The following is a 13,105-nucleotide window of genomic DNA, read 5'->3' as shown; positions in this document are numbered from 1 at the left end:
TACTAACCAATTTGTTTTCACTTTAACATTCTATGTTCTATGTTGTTTTAATTATTCTTTATATTTACTTATTTCATGGTAAACATGATATAATGTGGAAAACATTAATACATAATACAAAATTACAAATAGAGGAATGAATATAGATATAACACATAAACTAGACAATTTTCGTTGAATAATAAGTACAACTCATGTTTTAAACTCTGAGATTGCATCATAATTAAACATACACTACACTACACAAATTTAGGGGCCCCCGTATTCCCATTTTGAACAGCGGCATAGTAATGATATTGGTTTTATAGTTATATGGAATAAATTGGAATAATAATAGGTAAAAAGAATTAATTTCTTTCTTAAAGATCCTGTAACTCATTTTGTATTGTTTTATATAAGAAACATGATGCTAAAATTAAGATTTATCAATAATGATAGTTCCAAAAAGCAGTTTTTGTAAAGATGTTATTAAATGTTCGATAAATTGTGAGTCAAATATTTCAATAAGAAATGATTGCATACATTTTAATGATTACTTATTATGCGTATAAACATTTGCAGTACATATTTTATATATTCTTGAAGGTTTTGAAATTGTTTTAGAAGAAAATAATATACATATAAAATTTTGCTTTATTGTTGTCACATCTTTAATTAACATACAGGATATTTAAGTATAGATAATGCATTACTATAGTTGTTTGTTTTTCGGTGCCTTTTTGGATGTTATAGAAATATGAAGTTTCTAAAAACACTCTGGAAAAAATAAGCATGGTACATCTTTGTCTCATTAATCTGTTTTGATAACTGTATGTTTCTACGGACTATTTTTTATACACATAGTCATTTAAAGCTACTTGTAAATCTGATTGAAATAGAATAACTGTGTCGTCTACATTATTTGTGTAATAAAACAATAAATTCAACAACACTTTAAACATTGTTATCTAAAGTATATCTGTCAGATCTAACACCATGTAAGAAATTAATATCTATCATAAATCATGCAGATAATTAAAGCATAATGAAAGAAAATAAGGTAGATACATTTCCCTTTCTCTCATGCCGATATTACATGAAAAAAGTCCGATGTATCGCCATTTACAAATATACAAGATTTGGCATTATTGTAAATGATCTTTATAACATAAAAAATCCCTTTATATTGCTTAAAAAAAGATTTGATTAAAGTCTCTTCGCATTATTGTAAATATGGCGACCTGGCCGAGTGGTTAACGCTCCGGTAATCTAAAGATTGCTGACCTTGAGGGTTTAAACCATGGGACAAGCCGCTGTTAAGTACATGTAACAGTTGGTTCAAAGAACAGATTCGATTGTGTTTCAATAAGCATATAACTTTCAACATGATCGAATAAAAATATCTTGTTATCAACTTAATACTGCGACAGACTGATAATTAAACGACACTTTTATTTTAAGCTTGTCTGTTTCGAAGACAGAGTCTTGATTTTTTTTATCACTGCGTCATCGTGAGCGTTGTCGTTGTCGACGTGCAAAAAAAAAAAAAATTTAGCCTCTTATTCAAACAATTTTTAAACTCGTCAGTTAGAAAATATGCCGTATGACTGCCTAGCTATTTTGGGGTTATAACGATCTTCTCTAACATCATGCGAATTGTACCGATTCATTAGGGTTCGAAATCTTTAGAGTGTATTTAAAACACAATTTGTAGGATTTTCGCGTTTTTTATACAATATTCGAACTTTTTTGTCAATCTGTATGCAATTTTAACCCAGTGGAATCTGCCCGGTTATTCTTGTTGGTTTTTTTTTTCATCCTTAACAAAATTATTTTTTATACATTAGAACAGTTATTATTATTGTAATTAGTAGGGCATTTTTTCAAGAACATTCAATCAATTTATTTTTCATTAGAGCAACCATTGATAATTATTAGCTTTAATTCCTATCATACCAACATAAGGATACTGACTAATTTTAATTTGAATATATCTCGTCTGGGACAGCTGGAGGCATTTTGTCAGTCAGGCGTTTCAAACAAAATAAACCTTTGTAATGAATAAACAAACATTTAATTAACTCAAAATATATGATGAACTACTTCAATTAAAATGATAGACAAAAAGTACATGTTTGAATTATTGATGCCTAAATTAACCATAATTAACATACAGAGTCATCATGCGCAGTTGAACAACTGTGAGATGGCGCCACAACAAATGCCCGAGTGAGAGGTGAACTGTCGCCAAACATAGTATGCGCATGCGCAGTGACAATATATAACGAAATATATTTTCTTATAACTGACGCGGACTTCTGTATCTTTGAAGTTGCCGAATCATGAGCAACAGGGCGTCAGCTAATATCCTTTTCGTATTTGCTCTGGGCATTTCGGGCTGCCTTCTTTACTCTGCTGAATTCAGCAGTTTTAAGAAAAATGAAACATTAGGCGGGTTAACGTGCAATGAGTTCGACACTGTTTTCAGTGCACTTAGTGTACTGAGCAATATTCAATGCGCACTTCAGTGTTCGCTCTATGGTACGTGCGTTGTTGCATTCTACAAACCGTCGGAAATGAAATGTGTTGGATGTAATACGACATCAAAGGAAAATATGGTGACGGAAGATGAGTATATTGGTTATGTGTTAGGTAAATATCAAATATCGTTTACAAATTTACTAATGTTTTACGCATTAATCATGTTTATTGGGACGACAGTTGCAATTTGCTGTTACAATATTGCACCCCGAGTCACGCATATTAAAGATAAGCAACACATGTGCGTGGTTTCGTGAATCTTTCCGTAAATGCATGTTTTCTTCTCCGTTCATATAGTCATGCCGTACGCAAATTTTACGTACATCTTTTTTCTGCAATAGCACGAATAGGCATTTAAAGCCCGAGATCTTAGGGGGAGTGACTTAAAAAGTCCTAGGGCAACTGCAGATGTTGTTGCACGATCAAAAGGTGTTTTATCTCTACTCTTACATTTAGAGCTGTGTCGAATCCTACAATTTTATACTAACGTGACCATCTTTGAATGAAAAATATATACTTTTGTTTCTAACTCTTTTTGTTTGAAATGATTGAAAACCAGATTCATGTACATGTATTGGAATCCTCCACAATTTCCCGCTTCATTTGGTATATTGCTAGCAGTACTATTCGGTAAAACAAAAGTTATAGCGAGCTTGCAACTTGAAGCAGGCCAGACTTTAAATATGAAGTGTTGTGGATACGGCGACGTTCATTTTGCTTTATCCGTCGTTTTTTTCTTTCAAATCAATAATTTAATGTATGCAAAGACATATGCTCGTAAAACTTTATTTTTTCGTATTTTATTTGCTATTTGATTGAATGTTGTGTATAGTTTTTTAAGAAATATTTTCGCAATATTTTTTGTTTGATAAATTTCATGTCCTAACCAGTATTGTCTTTGATGACATCTGCAAAACTATGTTCTACGCTAGACCGAGGATACTTGTTAAATTTGCCCTACGTTTGCGTATTAATATAAAAAAGTAACATTTGATTTCTAACAAAAGGAAGCAAAAGCAGAATAGACAGCGTTAAACTCATTGTACATTTAACACTTTTGCCAGCAAGAAACTATGTTCACATAGATATAACTTAGGATACTTGATCACGATTTGTACAAAGATCGCTATATTGATCCTTCTGAAATAGGCCCTTGTGAAGTATTAACTATTGTTCAGATAATACCATATTATTATTATTATTATTATTATTATTATTATTATTATTTCCAACAAGAGGTGAAATGTGAGGCTTCAGGAAAATGGCAGTCTGCAACGTGCACGAAAGAAAAATGTAACGTATTTAAATTTTGCTGTTTTTTTATCTTGTCTTAATATTTCATCTAAATTAGCCATGACGGCAGAATAAAAGTTGTCTTACTGGCGAGATCGTCTTTCAAAACATTTACTTTGGAACTTGAAATGCTTAAGCAAATAAATTGATATTTTATTATCTAATTGTTCTTAATATAAACCGAAAAATGGAGGATATATTGGATGATGTCTTTTGACAATTATTTTTTTATTTAATTTAAGCTATTGATTTTGTTATTTTTCCCAATGGTTGAAAATGAAAAAAAGAAAACAGACAGGTATATTGCCACTATGATTTCTTTAGAATTAATACAGGATCTTACAAACGGTATATTATTTTTTAGAATATTATAATTATAATTACTGTACAAAATAAATTAGCAATATAAATTGATAACTTTCTTCCCTATTTGGCTTATTTAAGCATATATATTGCTTAATTATTAATTTCTTATGAAATTGTTTTAATAATCGTTTCGAAATGAAATGATAGTCTTTGATGACATAATTATTCAGAGGTGAGCTAAAAAATCTTAAATAACAGCTTAATTTTCTTCAATTTTAAGCAATTTCTTGGTTTTTGCCTACTAAATACCCTACCTTCAATTTTTTTATAACTTACATGTAAAGTTTGGAAACAAATTTGCATCATGCATTGCACATAAAAGGAATATGGGTATAGAAAAATGGCAATGTCGCAATACCTGCCATAGAAAATAAGAATGACTTCACCTCCCTTGCAATTTGACTTTTGTGCCGAGGTCGATATTACAAGAACTATCTTATGCGTCATAAAAAGACCATAGGTATGGTAAGATTTACCAACAATGTATAAACATTATGACAAATGTGTAAAATAAACAACCGTCACTTTTGATGTTTTTATTTACACAATTCATGGAATAAATTGTAAAAACACTTGCATGAATCATTCATTCTTGTTACAAATACTGTTTTGATCTTTGCCTAGTACCAAGTGATTGTAAAGAAATCCTTGATAAGGATCCTGAGGCGGAAAGTGGACAATATGAGATAGAACTATGGAAATCTGGGAAGATTCTGACCGTGAATTGTGACATGGAAACCGAAGGAGGTGGTTGGACGGTATATAGATTCTTAAAATCCAATGTTTGATTAGGAAATTGTTCTTCCTAGTTCACATTCAAATGATAACACTCATTTAGCTCATGATGTGATATTTTTGTTCATCGTGAATAACCAGTCAAATAGTGCCAAATAGACGTCAATATCAAATTGCATTTATTCCAATTTTGAGGCATTCTTTTGATGTAAAATTAAACAGAGTATATTTGTTTGTTTTATTTCTCGTATAACTACATTTCCGACAGAATATATTTCCACACTAACATATGATGCATTCCTTTCAGCCGCAATCAATTATAGTCTGGCTGCTTGGTAAATTATATTTTATCATTTCACTGTGAAATTATTTCAGTATCTACAGAAAAGCATGTAATAAAGTGTACAACGACGTATTGACAAAGTAAATGAGTCAATTGTAATAGGTCAGGTCAATGATAAGAAGTACAAAAGGTCTTTTTCTAACAGCAAATTAAAGATTCAGGACCTGTCCATTTGAAATGACATATAACCTGACGTTAAACAGACAAACACACTTAGTATAATTTTGAGTAATACATATATACATCGTAAGCGTTCAACCTGTTTGCGTTTATTCTAGCTATTTCATAGGCGAATAGACGGGTCAGTGGACTTTTATCGCAACCTTACAGAGTATGAGAATGGTTTTGGGAACGTTGATGGAGAGCTATGGATAGGTATGAAAAAATATTTTATTCCTTGTATCATTGGCATTTTAAAACAAATGTAGTAAAGTTATTGCGTAGTCACTTAAGGTACAGTACATCACCGCAATTAAATAAAACACTTTGCATTTGTTGCTAGCGTGACATGAAGATGGGTTTCGTTACGATTGAACAAATATTTTGCTTACAGTAAACAAATAGTTTGATTAGCGAATACACATATTTCTTAATGACCGTAATGCATCACTTATTTTAGTTGTTGAATTGTATTGATAAAGATATTAAGTTGTTGAAGTCTATTGATAGACATATGTTGTTGAAGTATTTTGATAAACTTTTTTGAAGTGTATCGATAAACAAATTAAGTTGTTGAAGTGTGTAAATACACATATTAAGTTGTTGAAGTGTATTGATAATCTAAAACATAATAAGTTGTTAAACATATTTAGTTTATAAACATATTAATTTTTTGAAGTGTATTGATAAGCATAAGTTGTTGAAGTAAATTGATAGACATAAGTAGTTTTAACGTCTATAAATAGAATGCAATTTTACTATAATTGTAAATATTTGTAATTGTGTATTATGAAATGTTGAAGACTGGAATTCGACTTAATATCTTGGTAAAGTTCTGAATATATATATTTACATTTGATATATTTACGCAGGTTTAATTGATATACAAGAACTAGCTGAACAAGGTTCTACAGAGATTCGTCTTGACATGACAAGAAGCGATGGAACAACAGGTCATGAAACTTGTCCAGACTTTATGTTAACAGAAGGAACAAATTATACTCTAAATATTGGGCCTTGCATACCAGTTGGATTCAAGAGTAAGATATTTATGCTGATATAACATTTCTTTTTTTCCTTTATTATATTTTGATCATTTACTTTTTATTTGATTAGCTAAATGAAAGCACAACTGCCCTAAAACCAATATAAAATGTAAGCGGTTGACAGCAGTTACAGTATGAGACAAAAACAAATTCAATTTCTCATAGAAAAATTAAGGCTAGCAAACAGAATCTCTCACGACTATTTGATTTGTAATGTAATATAGATTAAACAGTTATAAAGGCAAATTATGCCTTGAAAATGCTTTTTTCCTCAAAATATTTTTATTTCTAGAACACGTGTCATTAGCTGATTGCCTGAACATCTGTTCAATCTGTTGGTTTTTTTGGCAATAAGAACAGATAAAGTGGTTTATTATTTTGTATTGAAGTCAGCATATTACCTTGTTTATTTTATGTCACTACGTCTATGACAAATAATTTCACATTTATCGACATTACAATCATCTAACATGCTTTGAAACCATTATGCTTTTCTTATTTATTCGTTTCTTTGGCGTACTGTTTCTTAAAATTATACATGTTTTAAACAAATAAAAGACGACAATATTACAATAACAAAAGAATAGTATAATAATCAGATTGGCAATTCCTATCTTATTTATAGCAGAACCAATTCATGTCTGAATTTTTAATGTTGCTATATTTTGCTTGATATAAAATATTAAATTTTGCTATTCTGTCAATTAAGAGATTGTCTTTGGGTGTTCGTTTATACATAATAATTATGGTAATTTCAATTTATTTGTGAAGAAAGCAGTAAATATGCACAATATAACACTTATCATAACGTTCTATATTCAGTCGCAGACTAATTAACCTGGTCTTTGATAGAGCAAAGTTTCCCACTGACTGGTTTAGAAAACCAACAAATTAAATGGCAAATATTTGTGGTTCTACTGACCTGCTTTGCCATAATATATAACAGATATATATAACATTTACGATGAACCGGATGATGTGTTTTGTATTATTGTGGGGATAGTAACTCGTTGTTTTTGAAATTTAGGCTTGTAAAAATGCAAAATGTCTTGACGTAATGTGACAATAACAGTGCTAGAACTAATTAATATTGTCTTTTTATCCCTAGACATGACCACTGTCTTTGGTTCTAATAATGAAATGCCATTTGCAACCTACGACCGTGATTTCAATACTACGACTTACAACTGCGCCGAGACGGACCATGGAGCCTGGTGGTATCATTCATTTTGTACTACTGTCAATCTAAATGGATATTATGCGACGCCAGGCACGGTATGTGATGTTACAAATGCCACCAGAGGTTGGTGTGGACACATATATTATAACTTTGATGACTTTTTGTCATTGAGAACGTCATCAATGATGATAAGAAGAAAATAAGAGAAGTAATCAGAAGAAGATTTCAAATATTCAGAATGATCGTACTCAAAAGAACATTTTAATAATTATCAGTTTTTTTTTGTATCAGACATGGTTTAATAAAAGTTTTATCTATGATTGACGTATGCTGTAGAATTACTTACATTTTCAGCTATTTTCAGTTACCATATTGGTGACTAAATATCACAGATAGCATATTGCCACGTGACAGCATATTATCACGTGACAGCATATTATCACGTTTCAACTTTAAATTTCGTCACCGGATATAACTATGTTACATCATAAAATAACGTGACATCATATAATCTAATGAAATAGTATCCTTTTCGACAATATTATTTAACTTTTTTTCAGCAGGTAATCACGTTACAAAACGAAATAAAAAAAACAACATTTTTTTTAAATCAAACTTTTTGTGTTTGTTTAAATGTATATTTTGTTCAGGTAGAATTTTTATAACCAGAATTTTATATTCAACACAATTTTCTTTGTGTTTCCTACAATAAATATGTTTTGTTAATAAACAAAAAATACGCTACTGTACAAGTGATTAATTTTAAAAAAGCCTAGCATAATTCGATCAGTTTAAGTTTTATAAATCAATGAAAAGAAAATTAGGATCTTTTCTTTGTGAACAAGGGGCCTGACCAAAAAAGCTAGGCCAAAACAGTTACTAGTATACAGGCAGTTTCTTAATCTACAGTCCATTTAAATAGTGTCAAAGTTACACAAGATGTTAAGTAGCCCGATGGAAACCACGGGGATAAGACGCTTGGATCTGATAGTATCCGTTCATGCTACCCCCTCCCTCCATTCCCTGTACCCCCCCCCCCTCTCAAAAAAAAATGAAATAAAAAACATAGTCAATTTCTAAATTTACTTTTTATGAGAACAATAAAAATAGTTAATTTTCATTATACCTCTATACTATTAGTAGGGGATAATATCCAGTGTTTTATTCTAGGATTTTAGGAACATGACCCACACCCATGGAATTGGGAACTTGAGCGATGTTATTAAATATATGGAAAAATGCATGACTTTTGGAGTGATTAAATTTATTCAAACAATAACTGTCAAGGATGATATCTTCATACGTTTTAGCACCATCACATTGAAGAGCCCCTTATTTTAATTTTTTAAGAACTTCGTATTAATTATTTTTATTTTGGAACTTTGAAATGGAAATTCTGTCTTGTGGATTAGAAAAATAATATACTATAGTCAATTGGAAATATGGTACAACATCGGCTATAAATAGGCAAAGGGAAATCCCTTAATATCAGATCAAAGCGTCTTATTCATGTGAAGTAGACCTGAAATTCTGAAAAAGTAAGGTCATCCTTTCAGATTTTAAACTATGATTGTAATTAGACATTTGACAAAAAGTAGTACATTCACTAATACAAGCAGATTTGATATTGTGTATTATCATTCACCAGTCCATTACACGTATCGTTGCATATTTACACATATTTTATTGTATTCTGTATGGTTATATCGTTTATATCTTATATATATTTTTATCGTTTATGATTGGGATGTGGAAATTGTAAAATCAATTCTATATTGTATGGTTCTATATTAATCGCCTAGATCAATACATTTATATACTTTCATATTAAATGGTTGTTGTGTAAAAAATGTAAAACAATTGTACTATTATCTCGACTATTCGAAAAGATTAAGTTGAGCTATAGTAGTCACCCGATCATTGGCGTCGGCGTAACTACTTATTTTAAAGTTTTTGTAATACTTAAATTATTTGCAAAGTCCATTTATATATGGCTTTGCAACTTTGCACACTTGTTCACCATCATAACCTAACCTGTATACAGGAGGAGGCAACTGTATCAAGCATTTTGACATAATTATACTCCTTTTTCAACTTAGAATTTACATTTAAGTTTGCGTACCACCTCAAATATTTTCATATTGCATTGACACCTTGCTTTGAAACAAGTTGAAATTGTATACACTTTTTTGTGAGCATAAAAGGACTCTCTCCACGGCCTATAACATGGATTTGTAAAGAATAGCTATTTTCGAAACTTTAAATTATCAAGACTCCTTTGCTATCAAACACTTAAAATTGCCGAGCGTTGCTGTCCTACCGACAGCTCTTGTATATATGTTTCTACATCAAATGTGCTGAAAAATATATAATTTCATGTTAAATAATTGTATTATGTATGGTTCTACATCAAATGTGCTGACAAATATAAACTTTCATCGTTCATCATGTAAAATTATTGTGTAAAAAACTGTAAAACAATTGTCACTATATTTTATGCTCCTATGTTAAATACCTAAACAAATACATACTTTCACATTGAATAATTGTTGTGTGAAATCTGTGAAACAATTGTATATTATATATGCTTCTGAATTACATGCATAGAAATATGTAATAGAAAGAGCATCGAAACTCGAGGCCATTTGATTTGTACGAGGGGGCGTAGCCCCCGAGTATAAATCAGAGTGCCGAGTGTTTTGATGTTCTTTCTCTTTTATATCATCGTCAAACATAAAAACAAGTTCCCTGTGGTCACAATATAAAATACCAGAAAACAATAAGCAATGAACGAGCATCTGAATATGAAATTTCTGTCGCTTTCCCTTTCTCTGCCGACACAATAAGTAAACCCCAGTAAAAATGAGCAAATCAATGGGCATGCTCTGGAGTGCGGGTAACTAATACCTGCACTCCAGTTAACCCACTGTGCATGTATATGTATAAGATTTAACTCTGATACATTTTCAACAGAAAGGTCCCAAAACTATGATACAAATATACTTTTATAGTATATGGTTAGTATGTGAAACTTGTAAAGCAATTATATATTTTATGGTTCTATATCAAATGTTTTGACAAATATATACTTTATTTTGTTCATGGTGTGAAAACTGTAAATAAATTGTATATTGCATGCTTCTTCATTAAACATCTAGAAAAAAATACTGTTGATGTCAGTATATGATTGCTGTGTGGGGACGATTATCTATGGATTCTAGAAAATAAAACTGTTGAAAACGTTTTGTCTGCGTCTATGTTTTGCCAAATATTATTTGCCGAATTTGGCATCGCTATTTCCCGTAAAATTAGATATGGTAAATGATAATTTAAAGCAAATAGCACCCTTTCGTCTGCTAAAGTCAACGGATATTTTATGTACTAGATAACCATATTTAAGTTAAGCACTGAAAATTCTAAATTTGTTCAGTTCTTCCCGAAACATCAAGCTTCAACTGGACAGATAACATGCGAAGAAATGCAGTTAATGATTTAACATATTCTATACTAATGTATATTCATCTAAAGGTATCAATCGATCTAATTAGGACAGTCATAATGTATTTAAATTTAAACTGGTCTAATAAAGACTGTGATATAAACTTAAAATATCAACCGACTTAATAAAACCTGTTATGTCGTGTTTGGTGAAACATGTAGGTTGCAAAAGAACACTAAAAACTACGAACTTCTTTGCATCAATCATTTCTCTACTGACAGTAAAACAAATTTAATTATGATATAAAAAGCAAATTCCAATTAACAAGTAACAATCACAGCTGCAATGGCGCACGGTAAACGCATGACGTCCACGTCACCGTCATACTTTGACAGCGTCATACACGTTTTCACAACATGTTAAAGTATTCCCCATTAAACTCGATGCATCTCCTGTGGCTGTCAACCCACTTCCTAAATGTGACCCTATAAAAGTCACTTAATTGAAATTGTACGGTACGAATGATTCCGAACTCTGCATTCTAAAGGTCATGATCTTTTACGAACTTCCGTCCTTTCAACCATGTTATTTATACTGTAATATTGCATTTGGATAGTAATTGATCCAATTAAGAATCTCATTTTATATTTTAAAATTCAAGCAATCTTATTAAAACTTCGATATCATCTTAAGAAAGTATCAAACCATCTTATTGATAAGTTGTACTTTCTTTAAATGTAAGCTAACTCGGACTGTTATCTCTCCCTGCTTTAATGATATGTTTTTGCTTTCTATAGATCAGATGTCTTGATTCCGAGTAATTAATAAAAGCTTGATGTAATAAAGGTCTAATGTCTGGATTCCGAGTTGTTAATAAGAGCCTGATGTTATAAAGGTCAAATGTCTTGATTCCGATTAATTAATAAGAACATGATTTTATATAGGTCAGATGTCTTGATTTTGAGTTGTTAATAAGAGCTTGATGTAATAAAGGTCAGATGTCTTGATTCCGAGTTATTAATGAGAGCACAATGTCATAAAGGTCAAATGTCTTGATTCCGAGTTACCAATAAAATGATGTAATACATCACATAGGTAAGATTTCTTGATTCCGAGTTATTAAAAAGAGCACGATGTAAAATAGGCCAGATGTCTTGATTCTGAGTTATTTATGAACAGTTTCAAATGACATTATATATGTGAGATGTCTTGATTCCGAGTTATTAATAAAAGCATGATGTAAATAGGTCAGATGTCTTGATTCCGAGTAATCAATATGATCATGATGTAATATGGGTCAGATTTATTGATTCCGAGTTATTAGTTAGAGCTTGATGAAATATAGGTCGGATGTCTTAATTCCTAGTTATTAGTAAGAGCATGATGTACTATAGGTCAGATGTCTTGATTCCAAGTAATCAATATGAGCATGATGTAATATGGGTCAGATTTATTGATTCCGAGTTATTAGTTAGAGCATGATGAAATATAGGTCAGATGTCTTAATTCCTAGTTATTAATAAGAGCATGATGTAATATAGGTCAAATGTCTTGATTCCGATATATAAATAAGAGCATGATGTTATATATGTCGGATGGCTTCATTCTGAGTAATTAATTAAAGTATGATGTAATATTTGTCAGATGTCTTGATTCCGGATAATTATTAAGAGCATGATGTTATATAGGTCAGATGTTTTAATTCCGAGTTATTAATAAAAATCTAAAAACATAGTGATCCCTAGGAAGCATTAATCACAACAAAAATACATAAGAATTCCAGACTCGGTTTGATTGAGTCTGAACATGAGGGGTAATAAATAACTGCGACATCCTCACGCCCCCTAGCACCGGCTTGAGCGGTACTCAATTCTCAACACTTAAAAGTGCTGGCATCAATGATCCCAAAGAACCAGAAAAATATAACAACGCTGAAGTGAAGAACGGGGCATCATTTTACAACTGCCTCACAGCACTTGACACCTGCTGTTGTGAAGTATAAACATCTGGAAACAAAGTGATTT

At 31.0% G+C, this 13,105-nt stretch overlaps 1 protein-coding gene across 1 annotated transcript; it reads left to right on the top strand.

The window, feature by feature from the left end:
- Positions 1-2,321: 2,321 nt before the first annotated feature.
- LOC132739821 (ficolin-2-like) lies at positions 2,322-7,765 on the top strand (the record flags this gene model as incomplete). The annotated part of the gene is made up of 6 exons (XM_060727630.1): positions 2,322-2,631; positions 3,757-3,813; positions 4,804-4,937; positions 5,536-5,656; positions 6,289-6,456; positions 7,571-7,765. Coding segments are annotated over exons 1-6 (985 nt in total), but the record flags the coding sequence as incomplete, so codon positions are not given.
- Between the last annotated feature and the right edge of the window lie 5,340 nt (positions 7,766-13,105).

This window comes from Ruditapes philippinarum, unplaced genomic scaffold (genome assembly GCF_026571515.1).
Source record: "Ruditapes philippinarum isolate M1 unplaced genomic scaffold, ASM2657151v2 ctg2033_1_1_1_1, whole genome shotgun sequence".
Taxonomy (NCBI): domain Eukaryota; kingdom Metazoa; phylum Mollusca; class Bivalvia; order Venerida; family Veneridae; genus Ruditapes; species Ruditapes philippinarum.
The sequence above is the reverse complement of the archived record's forward strand: the minus strand, read 5'-3'. Positions and strand labels throughout refer to the sequence as shown.